Raw genomic sequence first — 18,551 nt, 5'->3', positions numbered from 1 at the left:
AACGTCGGATTTGTGCAGTTACGTTTCTAGACGTGAAATTAGATTTTAATCCTAATACTTAAATGTTTTATGAAGAGAAAATCGTTTGTTTTTGTTGGTTAAAGAGACTACAAGTGCAGTAAGTTAGCAGGTCGGCGACACTGAAAAAGGTGGTTCTTCAAGGTTTCTTCAGTAAAGGAATGGTTCTGGTTCTATATAGAACCATTTCATGCTTGAATGGTTTATGCATGGTGAACGGTTTATCGGATTGATGGAGAATGTGTTGTATATGGTTCCATATAGCACCAAAAAGGGTTCTTCTATTGTATACACTCTTAAAAAAAGATGGTTCTTGAAGGATTTGTTTAGTAAAACAAATGGTTGTATATAGAACCATGAAAAAGGATGGTTTTTAAGGGTTCTAGTGAAGAAAATGGTTCTATATAGAACCATGAAGACTCAAAGAATCCTTTGTATGAATAAAAGGTTCTTTGCATCATTAAAGGGTTCTTCAGGTTGATTGAGAATGTGCTGTATATGGTTCCTTTTTGAAAAGAGTTCCATATAGCACCAGAAAAAAAAGGGTTCTGCTAGTGTTTCAGTGTCAAGCTTGTAACAATATAAAAGCCCTTTTTAGTGCTATATAGAACCCTTTTGAAAAAGGCTCTGTATAGAACCGTTTACAGCACATTCTCCATCAATCTAATAAACACTTTCACCATGCAGAGAACCCTTTAATCATACAAAGGGTCTTTTTTAACCTTTTTAACTCCTTGAGACCACCGGTGGTTCCAAAACGCACGTCGTCATATTCTTCATAACTTTCATATTTCATAAGCTACATTCTAAAGGTGGGGGTTGTATGAGAGCTGTAACTGTCTTCAGTCAAATAGATGGTGATGTCATTTTAAACCCTTATAATGAAAGAAGCTGAACTCTTTCTTTTTCTACTGAAAGTCGACCCATTTTTCACAAATCTGGGCTATAAACTATAAACAGATGGCGTCTCTTCAGTGATCTGCTCTGTAAACATTATTTTTATAAAATAATACAAAGAGCGTCTCAGATTTTTGGCTTTCAGCAGTAAACTGTAAGCATATAGTATTTTACAAAAAAAAATAAAATAAATAAAATAAAAATTTGCATTTATTTTCATGCAGTGAGATTACTGAATAATTTGCCTTATGATTTGGTCATGTAAATTCAGATGGACAAACCAAAATATACCCTGGTCAGTAAGTCTGAATGAACTGTTTCTGTAAACTGTGAATAAAGCGTTGGTTTGAGTTTTGGTGTCCAGTTTATAGCATTTCAATCTGCACCGTATGAGTTATTACTGATTATACAACAGTTAATTTCATCCACGCGAGCTGATTGGTTGAGAAGTGTTCTAACTGTGCGGTTATTTCACCATAACATCACAAACACTGTGTCACTCCGCTGAGACAGCGTTGCTAAGCAACGACTTTGACAGCTGTAGGAGACGCTCAAGACATTTGAATATTTTTACTTCTTACTTTGCCACAAACAGAAAACGGACACTTTTAAGATCACATTTGACCGACAGCCGATTTGGTCAGACTCTGAAGATGAGACGACACTAAATTCCCAAACTGTCATCACCACTGAGCAGCTTTTCAGTCGGCAGCTGAGACAGAAGAACAGCTGAACAACCTGGAATCAGCCAGAAATGAACCCAACACCATTCGCCAAACTAAATGGGCTGTAAGATGCTTTACAGACTGGCTGGAACAAAACAACATTAATACTGATCTGGCAAAAACTGACAAAACTGAGCTGAACTTGATATTGCGGCAGTTTTATGGCTCAGTCTGATTTGGTCAGACTCTGAAGATCAGACTACACGTTTGGCGAATGGTGTTGGGTTCATTTCTGGCTGATTCCAGGTTGTTCAGCTGTTCTTCTGTCACAGCTGCCGACTGAAAAGCTGCTCAGTGGTGATGACAGTTTGGGAATTTAGTGTGAGGAGCTGGAGAACGAACTGCCGGCTGTGCAGCGAGTGGGCGGAGCTCGTTACTCTGACGGAGCAACAAGCTGCTCGTTAAGGAACTATAATTTGGTGAAGGAACTGCGAACATTAAAACATATTAAACGCCGCGTTCACGGCCCAGTTTATTAATTTATTACTGTATTTATTTAACTGTTGTATTAAAGCAGTAGAACACTCGAGGAGTGTGTTATCACCAATAACATCACGGCTGTGATGATCTACGGCCACCAAATCACAGCCGTGATGTTATTTGGCGAGAACACACTCCCTCTGTGTTCTACTGCTTAAATAACAGCTATTACTATGACCCCAGACTTTTGAGCAGTAGTGTACGGGGTGTTATAGCACAGTCAGTAAAAGGAAGTCAGTAAAAGGAAGTGATTTCCTTTGTTTACATTTATTTAGCTCAAGCCAGCTGATGAAAACACGATACGCTTCCTACAATATGATTATGAAATCATAGGACTGTGGAAAATAAATGCGGTTAGATTGAACAGTTAAATTACTGTGATCAGGCGGTTGTATAATAATTGCGGTCTAGTTTTTTAGATTTCAGATTGATGCCGAGTTCCTGGCAGATGCTGAATGATGAGCAGATGTGATAAAGTCTCGGCACCCCCAGCTGCCTGGCCTTATTGTCTCTGGCCTTGTTAGCATTGTTAGCGGCCTTTGTGTGGGTAAGTGGTGGGGAGTCTGTGGGTATGAGTGAATGGACAACAGACTTCAGCGTGTGGGCTTCAGAATAGAAAAAGCAGAATTTGAAATAATAAAGACAATGTAAATAAAAAGAGAAAATAGAAAATAAAAACGTTTCCAGCACTGAAGGCCTCAAGTGCTAATAAAGGCCGTCAGCACCACGGCCTGAGTCTCTGAAGGTAACGTGAGATCAGATCGTCTCCGTGTGTTTTTATCTGTCCGTTTGAGGCTGTTATGAAGTTGTAAAGTTAGAATCGGCTCTGTTAGTAATGCCTTCAGTCAAACAGGCAGATGGACTCGTAAAAGTCACATGTTAGGCTATTGTCATTCAAATGTAGGAGCTCTTACAGCCCCCCCACTGCTCTGTGTTAAGAGTTGGAGAAAATGCTGATCATCTCATCATAAACTGCACATTATAAACCTACTTTAAATTCACCTGCGATTAAAACCTGAACAGAAGCCAGTGTAAATAAACAAATCCATTTATTGTCGTGTCACAGTTTACGCTGGTGTAAAAGTGTGATCTGGGTTTTTATACGCACAAAGCTACAACAATCTTCAGCAGCACCATAAACATACATATAAACTATATTTATGATAACTATCATAACACAATCATATAAAAATGCAGAACCGCTCAAACGTTTGGGGTCAAAATAATAATGGTTATTCAGTAATAACTCATACAGTAATAACTCATACAGAGATAACTCATACAGTAATAACTCATACAGAGATAACTCATACAGTAATAACTCATACAGTAATAACTCATACAGAGATAACTCATACAGTAATAACTCATACAGTAATAACTCATACAGAGATAACTCATACAGTAATAACTCATACATACTCATTTGGAAAAAATATATTTTAAATATATTTTTTATCAAATATATTTTTCAAATCTATGAAAAAGGCCAAAGAATGTCTTAGATAAATATATGTTTAAAATGCATTTATCTATATGTGTTATTATCTGTGTTCAGTTGAGTGTAATGAAGGTTCCACATGTAACTAAACGTTCTTCTGTGATCTGCACTGTACTTTACATTAACCATGTACGTCTGCAGTCAGACTCTCACACACAATGTATTTCACATAAACAAGATATCATCATATGTCTTTATGTATTAACGTCACACACAGTCTCTGAAAGAAGGTCCGGCTCGATGTTTCGGCCTCAAATGATCTAAAAATCATCACACTGATGAAGATGTGATGACAGTAGTAGATAATTCACTCACATCCTCAGAAGCTCCTTCACAAAGATTAGACTGAGTCCTCTCTGAATTCTCTCTCAATCATCGGATTCGCTTGTTGGGGTCCAAAACACAACCCATGCTGCAAAATGTTCCTCTGCACATTGCATGCAATTACAGATTTCCAACAGAGAGGGCTCCAAATCCCTAAATCTTACATAGTGCAGCTTTAAAATGGAGACGTGTGTCTCTGTAGAGGATGTTGACTTATTTATTTAAAATCAAATCTTTGCATACAACTGTATTACAGCACTGATAAGTAGTGAAACTGTATAACTGCCACGTCCACTTGCACACCGAGTCACTGTTTACATGCTCTTCATATAGATTAATAAGATCGAAGCTGCCAGTGGAGCTGCCATTAAACGTCTGTTCTGTCATTGCGAGGTCAGTCCCAAGTGATGCCACAGCCGTCCGTCACTCAGCGCCATGCTAGCCAATGCTGTTGTCTGTTAGCTGCCGTAATTAGCAGTTAGCGTCCTCCTATGAGCGTGTTGGGCTGAGGTTGCGTTAGCTGCAGTTTGAAAAGATGTCCTGTGTCTCGGAGGAAGTTGATAGTAGGCTTCGCCCCCCTAGCTTGGTAGCATCATGTGATAGAGGGAGATCCAGCTAAAGAATCGTAACATTTCATTCCTACATGTATCTGTTTTGTATGTAAAAATGTTTTGTATCTCATTTCTCCATTTTTCATCGCCAGAATTTGAAAGTAAAGCTCCTTTATTTTGGCTGTATTGAAAAATTAAATTGGGCCACTGTTTCAGATTAAATTGAATTTTTGAGTTTTGTTTGTCATCATAGCAACGACAAGGAAATAAACATTATATATTGTATGATCAGAATTTTTATTCGCCTAGTATCCAAACATATACATATATATATATATATATATATATATATATATATATATATATATATATATATATATATATATATATATATATTTATATATAAATATTGCTGCTGTTGGAAAAAAATCTTATATCTCTATTTTTGTTATGACATAATTTGAAAATGCTTGTTGTCCTTTACACTGTGTGTAAATTTCATGATGAATGGACCAAAAGAAACGGCTCAAAATGACTTGGGGGGGAAAAAAGTCTGGTTCCATTGACTTACATTAAAAGTAAAGTATGTTTTTTCTTCTCCCATAAAGTTACCATTTTGGATATATATACATATATGATACACACACACACACACACATATATATATATACATATATGTGTATATATATATATATATATATATATATATATATATATAAATATATATATATATATATATATATATGTATATATATATATATATTTTGCAAGAAATGTACAAACAGTAATGGCAATGCAGTAACCACATAAAAAAACAAAAGAATTAAAATAAAATAAAATATTAATAATAATAATAAAAATAATAATACATTAAAAAGGGGTGTTAGGGGAGACACAATTACTCAGTTACTCCCCAGTGTCTTTCAAACCATTTTCATAAATTAATTTTAGTAACTTTTTGGCATTTTTCTTTTTCATGCACTCCAAGGTACCAAAATAACATGCATGAAAAATTTTCCTATAATATAAAATACTCCTATATGTTTCCTGTAACAATAAAATAACATTTACAACCATTTCAGAGTCTGTGTCTCTGAAAATATATATATATATATATATATATAAATATATATATATATATATATATATGATTGTACAGCAAGAACTCCCTGCTGGGCTCTAGAGAGAACAGACTGATCCAGACCCTCTCAGTCGCGCACCGAGCACGTGTCTCTCCTCCTGGTGAAGAGAGCAGCGTGTGATCTCGGGGGCTTTCTTCTGTGGCTCAGGCCCCGCCCACCGCCTGTATACGCGACCGCCGAGCCGCTCTGCGATTGGCTGCGCCGCCGTCGTCATGAATATGCATGAGGCAGCAGGCTGCTGTGCGCCCGAGCAGGCAGCTGCCCCGTTCGGGAGAGAGAGCACGGCGAGACGGCGAGAGAAAAGAAAGGATAGAGGAGAAGAGCGCGAGGGAACGGAGAGGAGAGGAGGAGAGAGGGAGAGAGGGAGAGAGAGAGAGGCAGAGAGAGAGGAGAAGGAGCCGCGGAGGAGGATCCACGGCCATGACGGCTGCGTGTTCGCGGGATCGGCTATGAGAGCGGACAGCGGTGGCCATGTCTCTGAGCGCGGACGAGGAGGATTACGACTCGGACACAGGAGAGCAGGTCAGACACACAGACAGACAGACAGATAAACAGACAGACAGGTAAACAGCTCTGTGGTGTGTCGTTATGTCTGCTGCTTCTGCCTCTTCCTCCATTTCCTCTACGAGGCTGAAGCCAGCCTCTCGTTCGAACTTCCCCGTTCCACCTTAAATGGTGCAGCAGTTACATTGTGGCGCCTGAGGCGCCACAATGTAACTGCTGCACCATTTAAGGTGGAACGGGGAAGTTCGAACGAGAAGCTGGCGAATAGGAAGCCAACTTTAGCCTTGTCTCTTTCTCTTCCTCTGTCTCTTATTTATCTCTCTCTCTCCCTGCTTTCTCTTTCTCTCTCTCTCTCTCTCTCTCTCTCTCTCTCTCTCTCTCTCTCTCTGCTCTGGGTTTGATTAAGTTGTAGTGGATGGCTGGAGAGACACAACAAAATGGAGACAACAGTGGAGAACGGAATGGCTTCCCTTACACACAATAAAAGATATGATAATATAAGAACCTGTACATTTTATTTATGTATTTATTATAGTACTTATATTATAAGTTACATCATTTCACCTCCTATAATATTCCTGCTGTGCTGTCCTGTAAGAACCGACACTACTTGTTAGGGACGGGCGATATGGCGCAAATATCGTATCACGATACTTCGAGACATTTTTACACGATATGTCACTATATGAGGTTTAATAAGCTGGAAGAGTCAAAGTAGAACCTGAAGTGCGACTAGAGGTGGGCGATACGGCGAAAAAATAACATCACGATACTTTTCGCGATATATGATTTGTCACGATGTTTATTTTTTTTTAGACATCTGTTCAGAATATTGTGAAAAACTGTGAGTACAGTGATTTTTATTCAGTATTTGGTATATTATGTTGTAGTAAATTCAGTTAAACTTGACTAATTTTGCTCCCTCTATGATTAAACACGCAGTTGGTCAGTGTCAGGTATTGACGATATACACGAAATGTTCAGAATGAATATTGTATTGTGACAGTTTTCACGATAAAAGTGTACATCGTCATATTGCCCAGCTCTAAGTGCCACATATAAGAAATACTATAATAATAACTTTTTTCATTGTTTTAAATTGCACTAAATCCAATTAAACAGGCCTAATTATGCTCAAATTGTAATGAAACATGTAGTTAGTCAGTGTGCAGTGTACAGAAAAGCATATTGCGACAATTTATCACAGTAATGATAAAATATCATATTTCCCAAACTACTACATGCGTAGTAAACTTTAATACTTGTCTAAAATTTACTGTAATGTCATTAATATTCATATATGACTTCATTAGAAATGTTTATGGATGTTTTTCAGGGTTTAGGACTTTATTTTGATCTTTATTCTGATGCTCAAATGAACTAAAGAGAGTTACGACAGTAACCTATACTGTTTTCTGATGTTCCTGTAGTGCTGTCCTTTACGTGTTAGGGGTGGGCAATATGGAAAAAATATACGTAACAATACTTCAAGACATTTTCACGATAAACAATTTGCATTGTGTTACATTATTTTTTAAAAGATTTATTAAGTTGGAACAGTCAAAATAGAAACTGCCGTGCCACATATAAATATAATAACAATAATCATAATAATAATAAATATAAACCTACAACTACAGACTTTCTATGTTTAGCAAACTGCACTAAATCCAACTAATCAGCTCCCTCTGTAATGAAACGTAGTCAATCCGTGCTCTTTAAGTATTGACGATATCCACTATGTGCTCAGAAAAGGGTAGTGTGACATTGTTTATCACACAGATGATAGAATATATTTCCCAAGCCTACTACGTGTACAGTAAGCTGTAGTACTTGTCTAAAATTACAGTAAAATGACAGTAATATTCTTAATATTCCTATAGGAATCCTGTGGTCCTGTGCTTTTTATGATACTGAAATGAATTAAACACAGTTACTACAGTGATCTGTAATATTTCTAATATCGCTGTAGTGCTGTTCTATAGCAGTGTTGTTAGGGCTGATCGATACGGCAGAAATATTGTATCACAATACTTTGAAACATTTTCACAATAAACAATATTTCATTTTCATCAAGTAGGAACTAAGGCTGAACCATTTTGGTGAAATATCTTACTGCGATTTTTCGGACCAACGTCGCGATTATGATTTAAATTGTTTGTTTTCTGTAAATTGAGCTCTGGGCATTTATTGGCTAAGAAGACCAGCATGTACTTTTTTCTGGCTTGAGGTTTGAAGGGTTCACGCCGTACACCAGCCTGCCAGTTATTTGTGGTTGTGATGTCACAGCACATGGACGTTTAGTTGATTCTGATTGGTCGCATTCATCTGAATGCAGTTCGCAAGCTCCATGTTAATAGGTTACTGTGCTGGCAGTGTATCTGCATTGTTGATAGACTATAAGACTCTAATAAAGATTTCAGCTCATGCGATTTGAAAACTTGCACTCTTTCGGAGGGTGATTAATATAAAATGATTCATCTTTCAGCCCCAGTTGGAGCAGTTATAATAGAATCTGCAGTACCACATATAAAATACTATAATAATAATAATAATAATAATAACAGTGCATCTATAAGTGAGAGAATCTAAAAGTGACTTTACAGATTGCACTAAATCCAATTAAACAGGCCTATTTATGCTCACTTTGTTATGAAATTGTGATATAATTTATCACAATAACAGTAAAGTATTATATTACTCAAACCTACTACTTGTATAGTAAACTGTACTTATCTAAAATTACAGTAATATTCCTAATATAATTTTATGAGTCCTGTAGAAATGTGTGTGGGTGTTTTTCAGGGTGTAGGACTGTATTTTGATCTTTTTTTCGATGCTGAAATGAATTAAACTGAATTACTACAGTGATCTATAATATTTCTAATATCGCTGTAGTGCTGTCCTTTAGCAGTGTTGTTAGGGCAGATCGATACGGCAAAAATACCATATCGCAATACTTCGAAACATTTTCACACTACACGATATTAACTTTCCTTAAGTTTAACGATTTGGTACTAAGGCTAGAATATCTAACAGATTTTTCTGACCAATATTAACGTTTTAAATTGTGATTGTTTTCTAGAAAATGAGGTAATTGGCTAAAAAGACCAGCGTATATTTTTTCTCTGACTTGAGGCTCGAACACTTCATGTAATGCGCCGGTTGGTCACATTCATCTAAACGCAGTTCACAAGCTCCATGTTAATAGGTTACTGTACCTGCAGCGCGTCCGCATTGTTTATAGACTATAAGACTATAATATAAATTGTACTCTTTCAAATTACGATTGTAATATAAAATAATTCATCTTTCTGCCCTAAAAGGAGAAGTTATAATAGAACCTGCAGGACCACATAAACTATAACAGTAATAGTAATAACTTCCATATATCTACAATAATTTCTATTCTCTGTTTCACACATTACAGTAAATCCAATTAAACGGGCCTAATTATGCTTTGTAATGAAATTGTGACAATTTATTACGATAACAATAAAATGTTATGATATTGCCTGACTATACTATGTATGTAGTAATCTGTAGTATTGTCTAATATTTATTAATATTTTTAATATTTTAATATGGTTTAAAATTTAATATTCTCGTATGAATCCTGCTGAGCTGTGTGTAGATGTTTTTTATGATTTAGGAATTTATTTTGAGCTTTAAGGGGAAATACTACAGTGATCTATTATAATTAAGCACTAGATCATGAGAGGGAGTGTGTTATCACGATATAACGTCAAGGCTGTGATGATCTACTGCGACCAAATCACAGCCGTGATGTTATTGGCGATAACACACTCCTCGAGTGTTCTACTGTTTAATACAACAGTTTGGGAATTTAGTGTCGTCTCATCTTCAGAGTCTGACCAAATCGGCTGTCGGTCAAATGTGATCTTAAAAGTGTCCGTTTTCTGTTTGTGGCAAAGTAAGAAGTAAAAACGTTCAAATGTCTTGAGCGTCTCCTACAGCTGTCAAAGTGGTTGCTTAGCAACGGCGTCTCAGCGGAGTGAGACGTGTTTGTGATGTTATGGTGAAATAACAGCACAGTTAGAACGCTTCTCAACCAATCAGCTCGCGTGGCCAGAACTCACTGTTGTATAATATCTAATATTCCTGTAGTACAGCAGTCGATAATACGTGTTTAGGGAACTGTAGAAATTGTTTATAATTACTGTAATATCATTAAACTTGTCACTTCACCTCTGAATCCTCATCATGATGATCTCCATGGACAATCCACACCACATCCACACCGCAGACGGACTCACACTGATCTCACTGTAACTTCAGTCTAGCAAATCTGTACTCGCACATATATATATATATATATATACACACACACACACACACATACATATATATGCATACATATGTCTCTTGTGTGTTTAAATGAAGCTCAGGTAAACACAGACAGTCACTACAGTGCTATATATACACTCTCTGTTGTGATCAATAACGTTCTCCCCTCCTGTGGTTCTCTGACAGTAACACTACGTCCTGCACTGATCTATAATAACTGGCTTTGTTTACTATATGATCCACATGGGAATCCTGTAGTGCTGTTATGGATCTTTATCAGGGGATTCCTTCCTTTCGTCCTCAGAGAGGACCGTCAGCCGCTCTGTGAGCTTCATGGTCTCGAGTACACTCTTAAACAAGATGGTTCTTCAAGAGTTCTTTAGTAAAGAAAATGGTTCTGTGTGGAACCATGAGCACTCAAATCACTTCATGATTAAAGGATTCTTTGCCTCATGAAAGGGTTCTTCAGACTGTTGGAAAATGAACCCAGAAGGGTCTTTTTATTGTCACAGGCTCGACATCTTAACAGTAGAGGAACGCTTTTGGGTTCTATAGCATATTCATGCACATTTCCATCAATCTGAGGAACGCTTTTATCATGCAAAGAACTCTTTAATCATGAAATGATTTGAGTGTTCATAGTTCCATATAGAACCATTGTTTTTAATGAAGAACCCTTTGAAGAACCTTCTCTTTAAGAGTGTAGGGCTGAATGATCGGCCTGTTTTTTTGGTTAAGCGTCCAGAATATCCACCTTTTCTGGCGTCAGGCTTGACTCCTGGACACCGGTGCACCAGACTGCCAGTAAGCTGTGGTTGTGATGTCACAACACACGGAGGTTTGGTTGTTTCTGATTGGTCAGCTCATCTACAGGCAGCTCAGGAGTTCTGTGTTACCAGGTTACACTTCTCCACTTAAAACTTCATAATGTACACAGATAATATAGTAGATACAAATAGTTCTTCTAGTGTTCTTTAGTGAAGTTCTTTGCATCATGAAAGGGTTCCTCAGATTGATGGAGAATGTGTTGCATATAGAACCTTTTTACTAAGGGTTCTATATAGCAGTGTTCTATATATATATATATATATATATATATATATATATATATATATATATATATATATATATATATATATATAGAAATGATTAATATTTCAGCCCTGATCTCCAGAAAGTATTATAGCTTTTGAGAAAGGGGCTAGATGTTCTTTTCTGTGTCCTGTCTAGCATACAGTGATATATTTTGAGTATTATCGTGGTTGAACATTTTTACATACGCACCAAAAACACTTATTTTTCTCATAATAATAATAATAATTGATCTTTATTTAAATAGCGCATTTTGTACATTAAATGTAGCTCAAAGTTCTTTACATTTACATTCGGTCTTACATTAAAATCAACAGAAAAGGATGATTAAAAACAGAGAGAGATAAATAAACAACAGGGGAGGATGAGATAAAAGATAAGAATAAAACAACAATTAATAAGAAGTCCAACAAATAAAAGTGGCACAAAATCCATAAACAGTGAGGGTCATATAAATAAAATAATAAAGCCGTTTAAACAAGGAATCGTTTTTTTTAAACAACAATAAAAATATAACAGTGGTTAAAATAAAAAGAATAAGTTAAAAGAACAGATAAAATAAATAAATGAACAATAAAAGCGTTTGGTCAGTTGTAAGTTTGATTAAAATGAGTATTTTAAGTTGTTTAAATGTCCTCTGAGCCTCTCCGGTGCTGTCTGGTCCAGTCTGGGTGCTCGGTGGACTGCTGTGGGCTGCTGTGGGCTGCTGTGCTGTCTGTGTTGATGACCGTAATCGAGCTCGTCTCTGACCCTTTCTGTGGCTTTTTCAGGGTGAAATGAGGTCACTGAGGGTTCTGAGGTCTCTGTTTGTTTGTATGTGTCTGAAGATTTCAGGACTCCTTCCAGTTCAGCAGCATGACCGGACATGTGTTGGTCTCGAGTTACTTTCCCATGAGCCTCAGCTCTGTAAGAAAAAAACACCTGAGAGAGAATGGAGGCTGCCGTGCGGTTTGGCTGGAGGTGTGAATCGTTCAGTGCTGGCTCTCATGGCGGCCTCGGTGTGACGCTGAGGCCAGGGGTCAGGAGGGTGTGAATATATTCGCACAGCGTCGTTAAAATGTACCGGAAACGTTTCAGATTCACTCTGAGATCATTTCACTGCAAATCACTTATTATTTTATTAAATATCTCGTTTTTCTTTAGAACTGCAGTTTAAACAAATATGAACCGATCCCACTGATTATAACTGTGTAATAACGTACACACTAAAAAAGACGGTTCTTCAGGGGTTCTTTAGTAAAGAGAATGATTCTATATAGAACCATGAACACTCACAGAACCCTTTACATGATTATAGGGTTCTTTGCATGGTGGAAGCGTTCTTCAGACTGATGGGCAATGTGTTGTATATGGTTCTGTATAGAACCTTTTTGTACGTAGCACCAAAAAGGGTTCTTCTATTGTTACAGGCTTGACATCACAACAGTAGAAGAACCATTTTTAGTGCTATGAAGTATTCTTTTCAAAAAGGTTCTTTATAGAACCATCTATAACACATCCCCCATCAATATGAAGAACCGTTTAGCCATGCAAAAGAACCGTTGAAGAACCAGACTTTTCAAGAGTCTACGTTCACATCAGTGTGGTCCCACTTATAACATTGAGGCACACGTGTTACTCTTAAAAAAGATGGTTCTTCAAGGGTTCTTTAGTAAAGACGGTGGTTCTATATTGAGCTATGAGCAAGGAAAGACTCTCCTGCTATCGAGGCAGCAGATATGACCAGCTGCCTCGTCCTCCAGACGTTCTTCTGCTCACAAACGCTAATGAAAGCACAACTTCTTGAGGCTGAAGCTGGCTTAGTATTCAAACTTTCTCGTTCCACCTTAAATGGTGCAGCAGTTATTATTAAAACGCCTGACCAGACTGTCACTGCTGCAACATTTAAGGTGGAACGGGAAGATCAGAACGAGAAGCTGCCTGGCAGCGCGAGTTATTTAGTCTTTAGCTGTCAACCTGATGTAAGTGTCAGTGGAGCTGCTTGTAGTCACTGTTTTAAATCAGACACAGATACAACACTCCGCTCCTCCCGACCGCAGACGGAGGTTTGCCAACAGGTTTTACCAGCGTTTTCGGGTCGACTGTAGCAACCGTAAACATTCAGGCATTTAGTCTGTGTTCACACTGCAGGCGATTCAGATTCGTTTCTCATATCAGATCTTTCGACTGTCTGCTCTGTTATCTGTGAGTGATCAGATCGGATTTGTGTGTCCAAACATCACCAGTCTATCTGCATGGGTTGCCGTGGTAACGACGTAGGCGTCAGTAACTATGTAGCTACGCTGGTGACGCTGATTCCAAACGTGGATGCAGGAGAGATGGAGGAGCATCATCTCTTCTAGAATCCCAGCACTTCATCACTCTGGACTCGACATCGTCGCTGTTTGTTGAGTTGCGAGTGACGAAAAAGACACTTTGAAATCCGATTTGAGCGTCCAGAGCGTCCAGACTGAGACACATCTGTACAAATCTGACTGGAGTCGCATTTCAAACAACCTACAAATGTGGTTTAGATCTGATTTGTGAAAATACATGTTTTTGCTGTTCAAACTACCAAAAATCAATCTGGATACGACAGAAATCAGATTCGGGCTGTCAGTCTGAACAAGGCCTTACTGAGCTTGTGACAACTTCCTGTGTAGAACATCACTCTCCATCTGCAGTTCACGCCACACGTCATTTAAAACAAGCTGTTCAGCTGGATCATCTGACACGAGGCAGCATGCAAATATGACGCAGTTACATCACAAATATGCTAATTACCACATGACTGGAAAAGGATGGCATGCCCCCTCCAGGTGAGGGGAGAGGAGCTGCCCCAGGTGGAGGAGTTTAGTATCTCCTGGTCTTGTTGACGAGTGATGTGAAGAGGGATGGTGAGATCGGCCGCAGGCTGGGACAGGCAGCAGCAGTAATGTGGTCACTGTACCGGACTGTAGTGGTGAAGAGGGAGCTGAGCCATAAGGCAGAGCTCTCTGTTTACCGGTCAGTCTACATCCCCACCCTCACCTGTGGTCATGAGCTGTGGGTAATGACCGAAAGAGTGAGATCACGATTACGAGCGGCGGAAATGAGTTTTCTCCGCAGGGTGGTGGGCTACGCCCTACTGACAGGGTGAGGAGGACGGAGTAGAGCAGCTACTCCTCCAGGGTCATCTGGGATTCTCTGCTACTGCGACTAGAGCTGAACGATTTTGGCAAAAATATCCGATTGTGATTTTTTTCAGACCAATATCGCGATTACGATTCAAACTGTGAATGTTTTAAACTGATCTATGGGCCCTTTTTTTTTGGCTAAGGCCACCAGGATATCACTGCTGTCGGAAGAAAACCTTGTATCTCCAGTTTTGTCGCTTTTCAGTTTTTGACATTCTGAAAATCCACGTTTCTCTTTACATTGTGTGAGAATTTCATGATGAATGGACCAAAATAAACGGCCCGAAATTACTTGGAAAAAAGTCTGGTTCCATTGACTTACATTGAAAGTAGAGTATGTTTTTTCCTTCTCCTGTAAAGTTACCGTTTTGGAGATACGAGGTTTTCTTCAGACAACAGTGCTATCCTTTTCTTGACTAAGAAGACCAGCATATCCTTTTTTTTTTACTTGCCAAAAGGCTGCCAGTTATTTGTGGTTGTGATGTCACAGCACACGGTTGTTTGGTTGCTGGAGAATGGAGAATTTGTAGTAGATGGTTCTTCATCTTCTTAATCTTTCTGCCCTAACTGCGACCCTATCTGGACTAAGCGAAAGATGATGACCACATGACGACATCGAGTGACATTTAGCGGGTTTTCAAACACGCTTTAGCTACTTTCTATTGAAAGTAGTCGGCTATACTGCCCTAACTTCAAAACTTCTTTATGATACATGATACAGATTACAATATTTGCTTTTTCTCGTAAAGCAAATTGGCTTTTAGAACTGATTCTGAAGCCGCGAAACCGCAGAGCGAGCTGACGATATGCTCAGAAAGGCTTGCTGTGATGTAATTTCTCACAACAGCGATATTGTACCGTGGTGTCACCCACCTCTACTGTAAATGTGTTGTAGGGTGTCTGGTTTGCAAGGAGAAATAGCTTAGCAGTTAAACTAATTACTTCCAGCACCATGTTTTAAAAGAGATGCTCGTTTTGATGCTAATTCATTATCACTTATACCCAGTGCTGGAATATATATGTGTATATATATATATATATATATATATATATATATATATATATATATATATATATATATATATATATATATATATATATATATACACACATATGTGTGAACATCAGTGTCTGACCTCACAAATGTTCTTTAGACTGAATGAGCACAAATTCCCACAGACTCTCCAACATCTTGTAGAAGCTTCCCAGAAGAGTGGAAGCTGTTAGAGCTGCAGAGGGGGACCAACTCCATATTAATGCCCATGGTTTTGGAATGGGACGTTCAACAAGCTCATATAGGTGTGATGGTAAGGTGTCCACATACTTTTGGCCATGTTGTGTAATATATAATGAGATGCGTACAGATTAATGCACATCCAGAGTGTGTTACACCCCCTGTAGTAGAGCAGATGGATGTTGTGATGGTTTAAAACTGGGGGAGGGGGAGAGAGAGGAAGATAAAGGAACAATAGGAGGGTCCGGCTGCTGCTGCCTCTGGCTGGGGCAAATAAATACACAATAACGCTATAGAGACTCTGCCAGCATGAATAAACAGCCTGCGCCAGTGAACCACGTCGCATATTATAAAGATTCAAAAAACGTTCTAAAATAAGCAAAACGTATCCTGTAATAGGGCTGCAGTGATCAGTCGACAAAAGAGATTAGACATTAATTATGGAAAAACGTCCATTCAAAAAGTGGTTTACTGAGCCACACAGTCACTCTGACAGACTGTAATACACTACAGGAAGCGTAGGGGGCGATGTGGCTTCTACTGTTTCATTTAAAAAGCCTCTATAATGTTCATATGATCCACACAGTCACTCTGACAGACTGTAATACACTATAGGAAGTGTAGGGGGCGATATGGCTTCTACTGTTTCATTTAAAAAGCCTCTATAATGTTCATATGATCCGCACAGTCACTCTGACAGACTGTAATACACTACAGGAAGCGTAGGGGGCGATATGGCTTCTACTGTTTCATTTAAAAAGCCTCTATAATGTTCATATGATCCGCACAGTCACTCTGACAGACTGTAATACACTACAGGAAGCGTAGGGGGCGATATGGCTTCTACTGTTTCATTTAAAAAGCTCTATAATGTTCATATGATCCGCACAGTCATTCTGACAGACTGTAATACACTACAGGAAGTGTAGGGGGCGATATGGCTTCTACTGTTTCATTTAAAAAGCTCTATAATGTTCATATGATCCACACAGTCATTCTGACAGACTGTAATACACTACAGGAAGTGTAGGGGGCGATATGGCTTCTACTGTTTCATTTAAAAAGCCTCTATAATGTTCATATGATCCACACAGTCACTCTGACAGACTGTAATACACTACAGGAAGTGTAGGGGGCGATATGGCTTCTACTGTTTCATTTAAAAAGCCTCTATAATGTTCATATGATCCACACAGTCACTCTGACAGACTGTAATACACTACAGGAAGCGTAGGGGGCGATATGGCTTCTACTGTTTCATTTAAAAAGCTCTATAATGTTCATATGATCCACACAGTCACTCTGACAGACTGTAATACACTACAGGAAGCGTAGGGGGCGATATGGCTTCTACTGTTTCATTTAAAAAGCTCTATAATGTTCATATGATCCACACAGTCATTCTGACAGACTGTAATACACTACAGGAAGTGTAGGGGGCGATATGGCTTCTACTGTTTCATTTAAAAAGCCTCTATAATGTTCATATGATCCGCACAGTCACTCTGACAGACTGTAATACACTACAGGAAGTGCAGGGGGCGATATGGCTCCTACTGTTTCACTTAAATAGCGCTCTAAACCAACTCAACTCATTTAAATATATCCGCCTTTTCAGCCTGGAACAGTTTCTCCCTGCTGACTCACAATGAAGTTTTTAGGAGTGTTTCAGTCTGGACTGTTTTTAGATGACGCACAATACAGGGCAGCCAATCAGAACAGAGCTCATTTGCATACATCGTAATGTCTCGTTAGCAGAAGCAGCCTGTTTAATTGTAAGGGTGAAGAGAGGCTGTAAACGGGTCATGTAGAAATGAATTATGATATATAAACCCTTTAAACAGCTCTGCTCGGCTTTGCTCCCTCATCAGCTAACGTTTGTGTAATTGTCACTTCTCTGGCTGACTCTCGGCTCCTGAGTCACGGGGAAAATCCAGCAATTACAGTTAAAAACAGCCCCAGCACATTCACTTTCACCAGCGTGGGACACAGAACAGGCAGTGTTCGCAGATCAGCTGCTGCTCCGAGTGTTTATAAGTGTAGAGGCAGTTGTACTGACTCAGTTATGTGTACTTGCATAATGGTTTTGATGGATTTCTGCTTTTCTGGGCTGTTTCAAATGTTCGTTTTGCTTCTGCTTGAGTGAGTAAAGTAATCCATTTCTCCTCAGTTCTGTCTGTCATTAATATTTAGTTCCTGATTCTCTTTAGGGGTTTAATTTCACTCGGTTGAGCTGGTTCAGCTCCTGTTCTTCTTTACGCTCACTTCACTTTGAGCTTTAGCGTTTTATTTGATTGATTGGTTCTTTTATTGTCACATGACAGTTGCGTCAAGATGCAGCCCAATTCCATAGTAGATTAATATACACAAACATACAGCGCACATGCAGTAAACAGTGTACAGTATTCAGCATTCGGTATCGTAAAAACATGAAAAGTTACACAGTAACTCGAACCACTTCAGGAGGCATTTGAGCCACGCTATAGCAACGTGAACACATCCGTCGCTCCGACACATTCAGCAGCTGGAACTCCTCCCAGTACAACTGAAACCCCTCCTACTGAGATCAAACCCCTCCCAGTACAACTGAAACTCCTCCTACTGTAATCAAAACTCCTCC

At 38.7% G+C, this 18,551-nt stretch overlaps 1 protein-coding gene across 2 annotated transcripts in view; it reads left to right on the top strand.

The window, feature by feature from the left end:
* Window positions 1-5,877: 5,877 nt before the first annotated feature.
* The window catches only part of kdm2ba (lysine (K)-specific demethylase 2Ba), a 41,275-nt gene continuing 28,601 nt past the window's right edge, over window positions 5,878-18,551 (top strand). For both annotated transcript variants that reach the window (XM_036578127.1, XM_036578126.1), the window contains exon 1: window positions 5,878-6,160. In XM_036578127.1, coding sequence (XP_036434020.1) covers window positions 6,110-6,160 — 51 coding nt within the window. In that variant the 5' untranslated portion in view covers window positions 5,878-6,109. The remainder of the gene's footprint in view (window positions 6,161-18,551) is intronic.

This window comes from Colossoma macropomum, unplaced genomic scaffold (assembly GCF_904425465.1).
Source record: "Colossoma macropomum unplaced genomic scaffold, Colossoma_macropomum, whole genome shotgun sequence".
NCBI classification, from domain to species: Eukaryota; Metazoa; Chordata; class Actinopteri; order Characiformes; family Serrasalmidae; genus Colossoma; species Colossoma macropomum.
This window is presented reverse-complemented; position numbering and strand designations above follow the sequence as displayed.